Here is a 17,714-nt window from a genome sequence, read left to right as displayed (position 1 = left end):
TTTTGTATGTTGTTGTATTGATGTACCGGGTAGTCGATTTAGAAGGAAGTTATATATATTTTTTAAATATGAATACTAGATATTGTAAACTATATTATAACAATGGAAGAGAGTAGTGGGTGGGTGAAGGACATTGGAGAAAATATGACAAGCGGAAGGTTAGAAGCTTGGCTATTTGGTAATACAGGGTTTTCCAATAAGATGTGTTACTTTTGAAGCTGTTATTTTTTGACATTTGACAAGTAGAAACTACGCAATTAATAAAAATGGATAGACACACGTTCCAACAACGTATTGAAATTATTAAAATTCACTTGAGTAAATCAAATGCAAATCATCTTGAGTGATGAGGCCCATTTCCACCTCAGTGGCTTCGTCAACAAGCAAAATTGTCGATTCTGGGGCTCGGAAAACCCAAGAATTATTGTTGAAAACCCTCTCTATTCTCAACGTGTGACTGTTTGGTGCGGTTTATGGTCCAGCGGAGCCATTGGACCTTACTTTTTCGAAAATGAGGCTGGAGCAACAGTTACGGTGAATGGATTGCGCTATCGAGAGATGATTAATGATTTTTTCATTGCCAGAATTGGATGGTATTGATCTGGACAACGTAAACTTTCAACAAGACGGCGCTAAGTGCCACACAACCAACGAAACCATTGAGCTTTTACGATTGAATATCAAAATGACACCTCTTATTGGAAAATCCTGTAGTTTGTCGAATTGACCAACAATTCGAAGCAAACAATTTATTCCTAAAAGTGGAGGTTTAAAATAGTTATCCTCATTTTGAGAAACAGTAACAAAGCTGTAAAATTGAGTTCGATGAAGAGAGCCTTATTTTCAAAACCTGACACATTATTTCTAAATGCTCAACCAACACGAAATACTTCTAAGCAACACTATTTGATTCCTCAACTACCTACCTACTCCAAACATTCATAAAATATACAAATTGATACAAAATAGCCACAAAAATAACTGCTACTATTTTTTTTACTCCACACAGGAGGCCATGAAGAAAATAATTCTCATCAATGTCCACGTCATCTTTGGAAATGCTGTGTGGAGGGTCTTTTAAGAAATGATCTTCTGAGAGAGTCCTGCTGGAGAGGTCGAAAGATCTCCCTTAACTAGTCTCACTTGTTGGGGCCTGCCAAGCAGTTGACAGCCAAATTGTGTTGTCAAGGCCCGGCCAAACCACACGACATGAAACCGAACACCCCTGCTAAGTCACCAAACGAAGCAAACCATTTGGGGTAACCTTTGGTAGAGGTGTTGTTTATCCAATAAATGCTTCCCGGGGAGGTGGTACTCATACCCGCCGTCTCCCAAACTGTCTATTTTTATCGTCGGTATGGATAAATTAAAAAAAATATATTAAATTTTTCTACTTCACCACCGACATCTTTATTTGTTATTAAACATAATAATTTCGGTGGTGTGTCTCTGTGTAACTCCGGTTCAATTACCTCTAGAACTGGGATGTTCTTTAATTTTAAAATTGGAACTGATTGTGATAACGTTTAAGACAAGTAATAAAATATGCACTAAAATTATTTTATTACTGGCGGACTTACCCGGCATTACTCGGGGTTATGAATGGTTTCGATATTGATTCACTTTATCAAATCTACTATTCAAACCTCTCTCTAAACACTTCTGGCACTATTAATAACAAACTTTGAAATTTTCTTAACCTATAGGGCACACATATACGAACATTCCCTTTTATTTACATTTATAGAAGATTAATTAACAATACTTTATTCCGAATACGTATTACTTTTTTCAGATTTTTGACATTTCGTTATTATTCAAGTTTACTACAACAGGGTTCATTCGAAAGGTTAATTTTCTGATCGTCTTTTGAAAGCCAATGATCCAGAGGCATTTTTTAATAAACGTTTTCAGATTCACAAATCCTACAATTATAATATCCCGTGATTCTTCATGGGTCTGCGCTAGAATAATATATTTAATACAATTATTTGTTAGTTACAATCTCTCTAGAACATTGATGAGGGGTATTATATTTAGTTAGCTGCCACTTACCTTTCAAGTCAGTCCCTTGATACGACTAAAGCACTAACATTTAAAAGAATGTAGGCCATTTTTGTCCCTGGAAAGGACCTGTTCCTGTTCACGCTATTTGTTAGCGGAAGCATTTACTCTGGCCGTGATGTAGATTAATAGGAGGCACGTACGCAATATAAAAGCAGTGACGTAGCGAAGAACTCGAGGACCCAGGGCATTCGGATGGACAGTCTAACGTTGTATTATGGAAAATGAATTTGATAAATTATATCAAAATTTTGTAGTTTTTATTAAATTACTAGCTGACGTGTACCCGGCGTTGCTTGGGGACCTATGGATGGTTCGGGGTAACATTTTGAGGTTATGATTTCCAGTGAACCTGTCAACTGGGTACATTTTGAAAGTGGAAACACTATTATTGCATTGGTATGTGTGTTCACTTAATCGTGCCATGCCTTCCTCTTCTACCATTCGCTTCCCATTACTTGGGGTTATAAAGGGATCCTCACACCTCTTTTTTAGTTCTTCACGTACGTCTGTACACTTCTTCCACAGTTCTAACTATACTCTAAACACTTCCTGCATTAATAAGTACAAACTGTGAAATATTTAGCAAAATCGGATGAAGGGTATAGAAACGCTTACGGGACAAACAAATAATATATCTCTTTTTATGTAAATAGAAAAAAGGATATTACCCGGGCTATGTTGTATCGGCCAGACATATAAAATACATAATTTTATAAAATACATATAATTTAAACAGAAAGAGAAAACATTAACATTTCTCTTTGAATTTAAAAGTTTACAATAGACGCTATTGTATATATTTTTTTTAAAAACAACAGAAATTTGCCGGAATAAGATTTGCCTGCTTAAAAAAAATGTTTTTATATTAAACAAATAAAATTAAGTGACAGTGCTTATAACCTTAATAATACCTTTGTCTAATTAAATATTTGTTTTTAGTTTCGGATAAAGTGGTAAATGCAGTTCAGAAAAATCATTTGTAAGCGATATATATATGTCCCTACTTTTAATTTACAAATAACTGTCAGTATAGCGCCCTTGGTGGAAGCAGGACGCGTCCTAACGCGTCCTTCAACCGCTTTGTGTTTTTTTAGTATTTTGAAGGGAAATGAGGCAACATCCCTTTGAAATTATTTTTAAAATCAATCAATCAACATTTGAACTTAAATAAAAATAAACTTAATAATTATTAGAACTTTATAATATGTGATTTGAGTGCAGTGTTTTAAAAGTGAATATTCCGAAATTTGCTCAAAAATATTGGACATTCGAAACGAACGGCGATCGGTAAATGCACCCCAGATGTTTTCAACGAAATTCTCGGAAACTGGGCAAGTTTGAACCCTGGCAAGTTTTTTACTAAGCCCATGGTAATTTATTATCCCGACCGTCGCTTTTTATTGCGGGCAGAATGCACCACTTCAACAATTACCAGGAACAGGATTACATTGAGATAAATGATGGACTTGCCGAACATCATAGCGGTGCTGCCAGGGTCTCTTATCTATGTGAGGTGTCAGCGCTTTATTAGCAGCAGATACATACCTGGACGTTGTTGACATACCTGTTGTTGGACACGGTGGACTCTCTTGCTGCAGCAGCTGGTCCAGTTCCTTAGGACACCAACACCTAGGATTCTTGCTGCAGTCTCCATCTTCTATCTTCGTAGAACGTCACAGCGGTGGTGCCAAGGTCTGGTATCTGTGAGAGGATAGTGTGTCAGCGCTTTATTAGCAGCAGACACATACCTGGACGGATGACGTACCTCGTGCTGGCACTGTTGGTGGACGCGGTGGACTCTTTTGCTGCAGCAGCTGGCCCAGTTTCTTCACCACCTAGGATTCTTGCTGCAGAGTCTTCGTCTTCTTTTATCGTGTCACCTGTTCCTATACTTCATTTTACTTAACATAACTTCACTCTATTTTTGTAATATTTATATGTTCTGTAATACCTGCATCAACTGTAAAGCGCCCCTGAGGTGATATCTCACAAAAGCGGCGCTATACAAATTATCCAATAAATAATAATTGTTAAAATTTTGTTTGTACCTACGAGTACGACGACATCACCACAAAAAAATCAATAACAAAACTATTTACGCAATGCACCCCATACGAACCAATCTATTTTTTTCCTATTTAATTTGCATAAATCGAGGAATTCTTTATTTTTAAAAATTCTTTTTCAGAAATATATTTTGTAGTCAAGTACCTACATCGTTTGATAAAAATATTATTCTTAAAAGAGTATAAGGGAATAAATAAATTAAGAAATTAGGCATTCGTACTAACTTTTGCCTCTCTTATTTACTTTTTAGTAATATTACAGTTTTCGTCAAATTTACACGTCAATACGTAAAAAAATTAAGTGAACATGAAAGAAACGCAGTTTGGTATTTATAGGTTATTCCTGATAACATGAGTTTTTCTACGACCCCGGCTGCCCAAGGCCGTTACGCCACTGCTAAAGTGTAGAATGTAACATACAACCTTATTATGTCAGGTCCTAACCACACTTAGAACAAAAAGTTTTTTATTGCGTAAAATAAATCGACTCTTCCGAATTGAGCTGTGCAAACATTTTCTGAAAATTTTTCGTTAAATTTTGTCAAAAATGAGGTAATAACGCAAATAGTTGGCGGAATGCTTTCTATTATGTGGCAAACAATGTCTCTTCTTATCTCGTAAGTATCTCTCGCTGGAAACGTTATTTTTTCTACTCCATAATTTTTTTTTTCCCACAATCGTAATATTTTTTTAAAACTTTATTTAGTACAATGACAAAAGAAAATGAAGGCGAGTAAGATATATTGAATTAATTATTTAAAGCAACAGAGAACACCTTGAATGTATTTGTGCAAACCGACAGTATCATTTTTCCATTCCATTTGGTAATACTTAATAAGTAACTAAAGTCATTTTTTTAATTAATATTATACACCTTTGACTTAAATAACACGACTTTTTTGAATGTCGTTTCATAATAATAATTTTCTAAGATAAAATTTTTCAAAGTTCGCTAAAACGATATAAAATATATGGTGAGGTAACGCGTGACGTCATACGTATCTCGGTTTTGTCGGTTAACGGTTAGGCCATTACATGACCAATCCCAAAAATAAATAATTATCAAGGATGGAAAAATAGAGTACTTTTAAAATAATTTGTATACGCAGTGGTTTGAGTGTTCTTGTGCGAGTTCACAAATTTTCCATTTAAGTTCTGTCAGAACTCACCGACCAATTACAGGGCGTTTTAGTCTCTTTTGGTTTTAATAGTTTTTTATTAATATTTGTTAATTCTAGGTTACTACTAAAAATTATATAAAATGTATGATAAAACTTATGTGTTCAGAATCAGCATTTAGTGTCTAAGTTACTATAGTATATTTTCTCTGAAATTGCCTCACAGATCATAAATAATCGGCAGGATTCACGATAATAATACGCCATACCTTTGAATGAAATAAAAAACAACATTCCTTTTACTATTATATTTTTTATTTGATATCCAAAACAAAGTTGTATAAAACACGTATCTACCGCGTGTGGTTTATAAATAAAAAATTATAGCATTAACTCAAAACAAAATACATATTATAAATGCTCTGTCCAGCGTTCTTTCACTTCAAAACGCTTGCTATTGGCGGCGAAAACGTAACGATTTTTTTAATGAGCGTTGAAACACATTTTTAAATATTTTAATCGTCAACGGTAACGCTCGTCCAGTCCTATCTATACCAGCGTAAGCTGTGTCCTAAATTTCGAAATGTGTTAAATAATATGAGTTCATTAGCGAAATGCTCCGCGCTATCGGTGACGAGAAAAATCCACACAAACACGAAATTACCTACTGCGACATCGCATAATCCTGTGTTAACGACACTCGACAAATCTCTCTGCTTGTGTTCTATTTCTCAAATTGCATTTTTTTAGAGAATTGAAGGGTGTTACTTGAATGGCACCCAAACGTTTCCTCCAGGCTTTTCCTCAGTTATTGCAAAAAGTTAAATAATGTATAAAAGTTATAACACAATTGTTGGTTAAATGTTATTTATTTAAGGTCAGTTCATATATAGTAAAAATTGTCACAATGTATCAAATCACAATAATAATTAACTGAGCACGGGATCGGAGAGAACCTTGCCGATTAGTCTTTGGGAGCAACAAAACTGGCTTGTGCTGTTATGGTAACGGGCGACGGCGACTGTGTTCTGCTTAGAGGGTCGTACCATAGGACGAAGCGCAACTAAGGCAGCAGTCGGGGTCTGGTTGGTGCTTTGCTTATGGAAGTAGAATACTCCTTAGAGGGTCGCGCCAAAGGACGAGGCGCAACTAAGAGAGTGTACTAGCCAAGGGCGAGCTGCAGACGAACTGGCTGAATTGAGGTCCGCAGCTCTTTATATAGGCCATTCCTTAAGCGTAAAAACGGTGCGCTACAAAGTTAGATATCCAAATGTTTCATTCCCTTGTAGAGGCACGTTACTAGAACGAGCAAGTCTTTCAGTATAGACAGCGCGCATTACACCTGGAACCTTCTAGAATCATGACGATCTACCTGCGACTTCCTGAATATCCCCGCCACTGCGCCGCGTGGCTGGGAATTCAGATTAGTAGGAGCGCTCATCAACAACTGCGACGGGTCCCGTCGCCAGCCCGCTCCCCGTCGCGCTACAGCCTACTACTTGGTTTATTTATGATAGTACTCATTCGGTCAGCCGCAATAACTGAGCTACAATAGCTACTGGCGAGCGTGCTCGCTGCGTCCGTCGTTGAGGTCCACCGCATCTCCGGCTTTCATGGTTTCAAGGACCGAGCAGCATCTCACTGGAGGATCAGCGAGACCCGCGGTCTTCACCACCAGTGATGAAGATCACTATCTAGTCTCCGCCAACATGGCGTCATGCTACCGAGTACTTTGCCACGACCACTCTCCACCATCTTTCATCTCGCTATCTAAAGTGTTGAGCAGCGGCCTGGTGGATTTGCCGTCGACTATCTCCACCACCACATTATTGAGCATCGGTCTGAATGAGTTCATCATACAGTCTCCGCTCGCCGCACCTATAGCTCGGATTTACATCCCGCCGTTTGTAACCTACCGTTTGTTACTATCCCAATGGGATGCGAGCCCGATACAACAACAATGATTAGAAAATAAAGTCACTGCAATACTACAAACTAAGTCATTGTTTCTATCCTTCAATTATCCACACATTGTATGCTGAAGAAGACCTCGTTGATCTCGGAACGTGCTTTTATAAGATATTTTTGCTTGCATTTTTTTGGTTTCGTGACTGTTATTATTAGTTTAATTAACCTAACATAAGACCTTTCAGTGAAGGTCGCGAATCAATCAAACATTGACCCACAAAGCAACCTTTAAAAATTCTTACATTTTGCAACCACTGAATTCGCGAACCATTAATTATTTGGCTACCCTTTCTCAGCTATATTCCCAAACTGTCAAATATACAGCCATAAATCTCAGCGAGAATTTTCCGCGTTCCCAAAACAGCAGCTTAAGAACTAATAATGGTTACATCTCGCTACCGATCTCGCATTGAGTGAGCAGAGTTGGCTGAGAAAACACCGAATTGAATTAAGACAAAAGAGTCAAGTATAGTCTTTGTTCAAACGAATACTCGATCAATCCGTTATTTTTTCGGGGTAATTAAGCTGCGATTTTATTTTAATTATATTGTGTTTAACACGAATCTTAGTCAATTCAAGAGGATATTTTTTTGTTAAGGAATGACTTCGTTCTTTGCAAAATGAATTCGTTTTATGTGAAAAGAATTATTAGTCCTTTGAGGGGAATTTCTGTATCTATGAAAGCATTTGTTTTATTTGAGAAGTTCCAGAGCAACGTATTTTGAGAGGTATTTATTGAAATAAAAAGGGTTCTTCGCTTGTTACATTTAAATGCGATTTTAATATGGCATATAATCATTCATAATATTTTTTTGATTGAGAATATAAACATTTTTTTAAATAATCTATCACTTCGCAAAAGTAGCAACCCGTTGATTTCTGTAACAAAAATTGTGATTGAATAAAACCTAAATTTGAACATTATTATTAAAAAATATATATAGTACAAGCGTAATAATATAAGTAGGTACAGGCAAGAAATGACACCAAATAAAACGATTTTTTACTAAAACCAACACGTAGGCAGTACCATTCTTGATAAGGTGATATTTTTATTGTTGTCTTTAACTAACCCTAATTGATGAATTAAATGAATGACGACACTACAATCTTTGTAACGTGCATGGGCACGATTCTTCAACTCTGCAAATGCAGTGCTCTGGCCCCTTGGGTTAAACGTTTTAGAATTGGCAAAAGGCGCTATTGATAAATGTCTGTAATAGTTTTATTACAGATAATGTACAATGTAAGTAAAAAACAAAACACTGTTAGTTTGAAATATTTCAAATAACGTTTTCTTAATTTGTATGTACTTACATGAATACGGTCTTTAATCACTTCTTAAAAAGCTAATAAGCTTATTACGTTATACTTACAAATAATATTACACAAAAAATATTATTTCTAAATAACTGAATCATGTTCGAACTATAAACCTGTACCAAATTACACACATATTTCAAAATGCATTATTCTTTATCAATTATAGTAAACTTTGTTAGGTTATGATAGTTTAGGTTGGTGCATAAATGTAATTTAATTTATAATAATTTACTTTCAAAACTATCACGTAGTTCAAACACGTGTTATTACTCAAGGAATGAAACTTTTACCAGTAAAAAATGTTGCTATATTCGACCTAATCCTTTTTTATTACCCACTATCGATAGTTCGCATAAACCGATGGTTTTGCTCCTCTGATGCAAGGCCCTTCTATTACAGGGGAAGGTAATTTATATAAGCTACAACTCTGCACCGCCACCAAACATCCCCACCCCTGCCTTCTTTCCTCCCGCCCAACAGTCCTACACAATCTCCCGATTCATCCGCCCAGCGTTCTAGAATCAATACTCTCGGATTCTGGCCCATGCTGTACATTTGTACAATGTACAGTATGGGGCAGAACGGTATTGTATTCAGTTTCACTAAACTGGTTAGATCAGTACCTTACTCCCTCGTTTCAAATCTAATGGTGTTTGTACTCGTATTATCGGTAATGTTTTACAACTAGCTCAACATATCCGTAGGCTAAGGCAGATGCAATATTGTTATGACCAGTGGCATGCCTACATCATAACAACTGCTATGAGCTTCGATGTAGATAATAGTTTATCTGGAGAGTTTATGTAAGCCTCTGTTTGTATATCCAGTTATTTAATATTTCATGGCATTTCGATGCAACATAAGCGCAAGTTAAATCATTAAACAACATTTACAATCCCGTCGGTATAACTAAACTTGGTGGTTATTGCTCGTTTATGATATTTAGGTCAATCACCAAGTAAATTTTTTATTGGGTACACGGAGAAAAATGATTATTGCTGATTTATTAAGAAAACTGATATTTACCATGATGTATGGAAGTGAGGCATGGAACTGGCAGAGAAAGGATGAAAGTAAACTGAATACTGTAGAAATGAGATCAGCGAGGCGTATGTGTGGTAAAACAATGTATGATCGTGTGAGAAATGTGAAGATCCTTAAATAGTGTACGGCTAATGTAAGCCCGATGAGTAAAATAATGAAAGGGACGCTTAGATAGTTTGGGCATGTAGAGCGAATGAGCGAAGAAAGGAGTGTAAGGAAAATATATTATGGGAATGAGAATGTTAGCAGAATTTGGGGAAGCCCGAGGAAGACATGGCACGATCAAGTGAATCAGATAATCGAGTCTTGCCATAATAGAAGAGTATGTATGAGACGATGTATGAATGAGAATGAGGCAGGAAGTGTGTTCCAAGACCGACTTGTTTGGCGTAATGGTTCGTTAGTTAGTTAGTTAGTAAGTCTTATGTTTCTCCTTTAAGTAAATAATTATTCTTATGTGCAGATTTTAAACTGGTAAAATTTATACTACGATATTACGATACGTTACAGACTGCCGTACGCTTTTATAATATACGCATAATCATGCAGTCTCATTCATAGACGGTTGTCTTTTTCATACAATAATTAGACATATCACTATTACGTTTCCTTACATAAACCAATATCAAACATTTAGGGTTAAGTTGTGTTTTGAGAAAAACCGAGGTTAATGATAGTTACTACCATAACGAACTAACCATCACGCCGTTCGTCCGGGGGTGTGCAGGGAGGGTGGGCGCCACACAACTCTATCTTAGCGCGAGCTACTTGCTTCATTCATTCATCAAACTCATGCATAACTTGCAACCTCTTGTACATTATCTTCTTTTATTCTGACTCTTGACATGACCAGACTCAATTAATTGATTGACTCATGAATTGTCTTCTTCTACAATAAATTGACTTCACATTAAATATTATGACAGGATCACAAAACATATTTTAGTTATAACCAGCATATTTATCTTTTAAATGTACATCAAGGATAAAATATATAAAATATAAATATATAAAAACACGTGTATTCTATTGTTTTCCTAGAACAAATGAACAATAGTGACCTATTTAGGCGAATAGCGAATAGAAACACAAACAAACACATGTTTTTAGGACGTTGAATGATGCAAATGTGCGCTTTTTGTTTTAACGAAATGTTCACTTTGTTTCAGAAAGTGAACATTTTCTACATTCACATTCAAAATGTCTATTTTTTCAACGTGAAAAATAGCTAGGTACATTTATTACCAATTAATGTTTTTTTTACATTCTCATTTGAATCTCTTTTACGTACAGGAATGGATAATTTCCAAAGTCAAAATCTTTTCACCCCAAACCAACCATAACACATAAATTCTACTAATCTACTTTTGTTTAGTTTTATTCACTTTTCGTGTTAACTGCATGATTAAGTTCATTTCATGTAGTATACTTTTATTTTTTCTTTATTCAGTTGATTGTTTATTATTCATTGAGAATGTTTTCACATGCCCGTGTTGTGGTGGTTGATTATATATAAAGTGCACACCCCTCTAGTGTTTTAGAGTCATATATGGCCACGCGGCCATATTTTATAAAAGTATTTTAATCTTTTTTTCTATCATGCGGAAAAGCGTAACTTTGTTGACGTTAGAAAGAAAAATAGTAATTATGGTAATTAGAATACAATTAATTTGTTTTTAATACCACTTTATTGCCTCAGCACGGGCAAGCCACCCAGTGAGGCCTACATTACTGGAAAACATAAATTGTAAAAAATAATGTACCAAATAAATAAAAATAATATATATATATAAATATATATATATTGTCAATATATAAAACCAACCAGTTTTGGTTCACCCTAAGAAATATTGAGAAATATTTAATTTAAAATCTAAATAAAAAAATATGAGAAAATATAATTCTAATTCTGGCAGAAGTTTTAATTTTTTCAAGTTTTCCTAAAATATTTATAGGTACTGGTTGCTAGTAATAAAATTCCAGGAATTTCCAAAATGAATAATTTATATTTCGTGTCGTCATGGTAACAATAAAACTTTAAAAAATAATTTTATTATACAAAACGAATGTGTTTTCAAAATGTTTTCAAACGAGTTCTCTCGATTTTTCTACGATTCGAGTAAAAAATTGAGTAAAATGTCTTCAGCGTTTTTTACAACATTTTGACGTTTGATATTAAAATTTTACTATTAAGAAATAGTCATATTTATTTTAAATGCGTACACTGGAAATAATGTCATCTACTTTCTAAAACAGTATTTGTTTTTAAAGAAAATTTAAAAAAAGATGCATATAGCGCACTTGAAATACACATAAAAAAGTGCCGAATGTACTGACGGATTAGAAGAATATTGAATATTTTGTAGAATTGTTAGTATATTGTTGCTACTAATCTAATAAACAATACTGCCGTCATGGTTAAACCACAGTAATCTCCTTCAGAATTTAAGTGACGATGCTGTGTTCTTACTTATGACAGCATAATAACGCTTTCCCTAAAATATGCGAACACCTTAGCACAGTTCGCTTGGTAGGGTCTTTACAAAACACAGAAACAGTTACTGATTATTAACATTATTTTTATAGCTGGTACTTATTATGTAAAATGTATGTAAGAGAATAGAAATGAATAAATAATGAAGTACCCATGAAAGTAAATGATTGGTATTTATAGACAATTGTGGCACATTACGTTCAGTTTCAGAACGATTCATTTTGACATTGTGATTTTTACGTAAATTTAACTTTTCTCATAATACATTTAGTGGTAACTACTCTGTCTCAGAAAAGGGTACAGCGAGTGGGTGGAAAACTGGGGTTAGTGAGTCTTGGAGTGACGGGCGTATGAATCGAAAACTCCCACTGTATTGCGAGGATTGAGAGAGTCGGCTGGAGATCTCACGGGGTTCCCTCAACCAGGCTCTCCGATCCGGCAGAAGCATATGACTCCGTGACCTAGACAAACCTCATCCTATGAAACCATACATCCCTGCTAAGTCATGCATGCAGATATTAGAGGTATTAGTTATCCTATTCATGGATCCCGGGGCAGCGGTACTTATAACATAAATGGTTGCCAAAGATGTAATTTAATTTATGCAAGTTTAGGTGTAAATATTTTACTTTTACACGAACTCCGTAGTAAGCCTTTTCTTGTAGTGGAAGAAACGATAAAAAATATCTCAATTGAATTTTTTTAAGTTTTCACGCTCGGAAGTTTTTGCGAAAAAGTTTTCCTACAAAAGGGTTTGCCTGAAAGAAAAGGGACTCGAAAAAAACTGCTTAAGTAGTGGTTTGACCTGGAAACGATACCCTTGGGGTCTGATATACGTGGGATTTTATTTCAAATTCCTAGTTCATGAGCAAAACAACTCAACTAACGAGTTATCATATTTCTTGGTAAGAATATTGTGCATTAGAAGTTTATTTCTACAATAAATACTATAAACAACATAATACACCACCCGAGCGATTAGTGAAATATACATACATTTACCACACTATTTAATCAATACCATTCCTCAAAATAATAATTATTATAATAAAAATAAAAAAAATTATTTGCCAATAGATAAATTTTACATATTTTTTAACATAGGTAAATTCTATTGACAAAAAGGTCACTGCTCAGCTATGCATTCCGGATCTCTCCGGGAATGCAGCTGGTTTTCAGCAGTGCCTCCAATATAATAATAATATTTACATATTTAGGTATAATAATGAACAATGAAATAATATTAACAATAAAAAATCAAATCAACACAAACAAATAACAATAAAAATATCAATAGTAGGTATACAAATCAGCAAAGCTTTTTGAAGCAATGCAACGATGTCGATATTCGAATCGACAGTGGTACTTCGATCCAAAGCTTTGACGAAGAATAGCTATAACTACCCTCAAATACAATAGTTTTATGTTTGGGGAGAACGATTAAGTGGTTTCTTTGACGCGTACTATGTGTATAAGAGTCACGGGACCACTGCAATCTGTCAAACAGATAGGCCGGAACCTTTGAATTCATCAAATTGAACATTTGACACAATTGGTGTGATTTCCTTGTGTTCGACATATTTAGAATGCGATGCCAATAGAAGTTAGGCGAGATATGATCCCGTCTCGGGACATTATAACAATATCGGACACATGCATTTTCTCGTTTACTTGTTTTAGGGTTTTTTTCAGTAAAGAGGGACCATATACTGTGTCTCCATAGTCCAATATTGAGAGAACAAGACTGTCAGTAATAATCTTTCGTAATTTCATTTATATACGATCTCTTATATTATATAGCAGACGAAGTCTCGAATAGCACAACTGTGACTTGTTTTTAATATGTTCCTCATTCCTCAATTAACCGTCCACCATACTATTCCAAGGTTGCGCGCAGATTCAACAAAGGGAATAGTGGTTTCACATATTTTTACATCATCAACTTCAACAAAATCAACTTTTTTGGATGTCCTCTCTCCAAACCAATGTCCTCTCTTCTATCAAGCCTATCTAAAATTGCCTCCCCTCCATTCATCGTTTTATCTCTTTTGAATTTGAATCCAATCTTCCATATAATTATAAAATCAGCCCATTTTAACATAAATTATTATTCAAATTGATCTCCCCTCTCTCCATAATTTTAAACAATGGCCTAAGTTACCCTTGAAGAGTGAAAGCCAGAAACATTTGAAAAAAAAGTTTTCAATCATTTTATAAGATTCTAACATCACTTTGATTGCGATTTATATAATTGGGAGGTCTCTCATTGTGTTACCCTAACACTAATCTTAATCACCCATCAGTTGCTCCTAATCAAAGGGATATTCTTCCACTACCTCTTGCACCTCTGCACGAACTCTAAAATGGGATCAATTAAAACAAAGTATTCGGTTGGTACAAGTGCAAGCCTTTATAAGATATAAATAAATAATAATGGTTATATTGTTGCATCAAAAATAAGATTTTAATACGATTTTTTTTAGTGTTTAAGACGAGATAATACCCTAAAGTAATGCTTGAATCATAACGACGTAAGTGAATCAGCCGTGCACAAAAATATGCGACGCGCGGCTCTGGTGTATTGGATAGACCTGCGGTTGAATTTGCTCTGTCAAATCTCTAAAATAAAGTGGGAGTCTTAATGACATACGTGATGAAGTTGTGTAAAAATTTGAGATGCATTTTACAAGTACATGTTGGTGATGTAAGTATGCATTTCACAAGACAACAATAATAACTAATTTGGTTGTGTATATTTGTTTCAGCAGGGAAACGCGGCCACGTCTAGCGAGACCTCCGTGGGCACCAACACGGGCGGAGCGGGAGGGGCGGGGAGGGCGGGGTGCGCGCCGCCCGTCCCGCTCGTCCCGCCCTCCTCACACCACCACGGCAGCGCCAAGTTCCGGCACGGCCTGCTGCAGCTGATGATACATACCATAGACCCAATGCACGATGGTAAGGACCACCCTACAGAACCACTTGTCAAAAAAACATGTTAATAATACAATTTTGTAATATTTCACCCCAAGAGGTCCTTTGGCCTATTCGTTGTGGTTATTTGTTACATATGCTCGGTGGTAAGGACCACCCTAGTGGTTGCCTACTAGTAGTAAGTATTTGTTATTTTTTGGTGATGAGCATTGTTCTTTGATCAATAGTGTTTCAGTGGCTGGTTCAAAGTTAGATATTTGCCATAATTGAACTTTTATTGTTTTGTTAAATAAATCAATAACGGTTTCAGAAAGCTAAATTAAAAGAATTTAATATAATTTTTCAAGAACGAGGCAAACATCAAATAGCCACGGTTGACGTTGGCTTCTTGAGAACGGGCCGTTTTTACGACTCGTTTTTGTGTAAGTCGGCTCGTATGTGGAACGAGCTACCGGCATCTGTTTTTCCTCCCTCCTATAATCCGAGCCTCTTCAAGGCCCGCATTAACAAATCCCTTCCTACAGCCCCTACCTTATTCCGCCTCACAACGCCGCCCAACCGGGTGGTGACATAGTTCCCATGTCTGTACACTGCACAGGCAGGGACACTCTAGTGAGGTGTCACATAAAAAAAAACCCACGAAATCGTCCCCTAGAATGATTTTGTATGGTTTTTAATATTTTTTTATTGGATAAATCACAGATACAGACAGTAATTAACATGACAGTAAAAAAACTTGACGAAAATTGAGTATATCGAAGTTCTCTTTTAACCCGACCGTTTTGCATTTTGTCTGTCTGTAAATTTGTTTGTGCCATCCGTTACAGTAAATATAAAATCTTCCTGTTTATTTGGACATTCTTTTTGCATTTTTTTAAAGATTTTGACACCTACCTAAATGCCAGAAGAAATTAAGAAAAAATAATTTTCATTGAGATAGTTACGATTCTTTAAAAAAGTTGTGCCATTCCTTATTTGAAATAATTTTAAAAAATTACAAAAAAAATATGGTTTATAGTTAATTAGGTGGGTATTTAAGTACGAACTTACAAATCTTGTGATTTCAGAGTAACTTTTGGTTTTGATTTATTAAATAAGAGAAAATGAGTTCAGATACTTCCGTGAATGCAAGGTCTACACTTTTAGAGATTGTATAGACTACTAGAATAAAAATATGGTTATTTTGACACAATTGAAGGAATGTTTGATAAATCTTGAATATCAATTTCATTTTGGAGTTTTTCTTCTATTTTTCCTGTTATACTGTTATATTACGGTTTTAAGCTGTACCACTATTAGTATTGTTCGCGCAATATATATCGATGGTTAGGAAACCTTGATATCAAATCCTGCAATTATCCTACCTACCCATCCTGTGATGTCATCGTGACCGGAATAATTGTTGCAGGGAGAAAAAAGATGTTAAACCTACCTTTCAAAGTGACAGTGTGCTGAGCGGAGCTCAGTGTAAACGTGTAAAATAATACCTCCGACAGGGAGGATTGATATGTAATATAAAAAGACTGTGGAATACAATATTGTGAATTCTGTATTTCAACATTCATATTACTAGAAAGCATCCAGAAGGTGACATACTTTGTGGCCCCAACTGCGATGGGTGAGTCACTTTTTTCCAACATTTCAATGTGGACTTATCTTATGTTCCAGAAACTCAGATTTAAAACATTTAGGAATACTGTCCATCGAGTACAGCGGTTGCATAAAACTTAACTGTCACTATTAAACAACAAAATTGCAGTTGATGTCGTTTTGGGACTGGTCCATTGAGTATGCTACACAGGGCTAATCCCAGCCACACATTCTAACACCAACTCATACAGTGGGGTGACATTTCATTTTCTGGATTATTCATCGAAACGATACTCCGAGATTGATTATTATATTTAGTTTACCTACTACAAAGTTTCCGGATACGTGGTTACTAGTTGCAAACTGAGATGTGAGAGGGAGATCATACTAAAACACGGTATATTACACAATTATAATACATCTCTCTCTCTACACTAACAGAATCAAGCCAAAAAAAATCCCCTTTAAATATATATGTCATTAATTTATGCAACCATTCGGTAACCATATTTATATATGTATACAGTGTGCAGCACAACATACAGTGCTTTTTTAAAGGTTTTTGGGGGTAGGAACCTGTGAGGGGTCTCATTTTGTCTTGAGGGTCTTGCCGTTTTCAGTCGATACCATGGTTTGGTTTGTCTGCACGATTCCTGAAAATGGTCGTTCTTTCGTCCCAACCTAGCGGGTTTTCCAGCTGCAATTTACGAAGGAAAATTTTAAACATCGGCCTCACACTTTGGAATCGCCTACATCAATGTATCGCTGCTTGAGGCCATCTTTCTAATTTTATCTTCAGGATTTGATGCATAAAACGGCATGATGTAATAAATAATATAAAATAAACCCCATTCATTTAAGTTGCGCCGTTTTTTTAATAAGCCTTCTAAACTGCACTGTCTGTTTTGTGGTACCCTGTAATTCAATGGTATATTTAATTGCACATGCGGTTTCTTCATCTCCCATAGTTATTAATTGAAGTGTCAGGACGGTATGAAGTTTACAGTTAGTTTGGAAGATCCTCGATCATCCTCAGAAAGTTTTACGAATCTCGCCACCAAAGTTTGATGTAATGTTATCTGGTAGCTAACTAAACGGAGACTAAACCATAAA

At 35.5% G+C, this 17,714-nt stretch overlaps 1 protein-coding gene across 1 annotated transcript in view; it reads left to right on the top strand.

Moving 5' to 3' along the window:
• The window catches only part of Nckx30C (solute carrier family 24 member Nckx30C), a 190,522-nt gene that overhangs the window by 69,158 nt on the left and 103,650 nt on the right, over positions 1–17,714 (top strand). Inside the window, exon 2 of the mRNA XM_089639087.1 lies at positions 14,846–15,035. Coding sequence (XP_089495213.1) covers positions 14,846–15,035 — 190 coding nt within the window. The remainder of the gene's footprint in view (positions 1–14,845; positions 15,036–17,714) is intronic.

This window comes from Hesperophylax consimilis, chromosome 13 (assembly GCF_061612785.1).
Source record: "Hesperophylax consimilis isolate HC1 chromosome 13, BYU_Hcon_1.0, whole genome shotgun sequence".
Taxonomy (NCBI): Eukaryota; Metazoa; Arthropoda; class Insecta; order Trichoptera; family Limnephilidae; genus Hesperophylax; species Hesperophylax consimilis.
The sequence above is the reverse complement of the archived record's forward strand: the minus strand, read 5'-3'. Positions and strand labels throughout refer to the sequence as shown.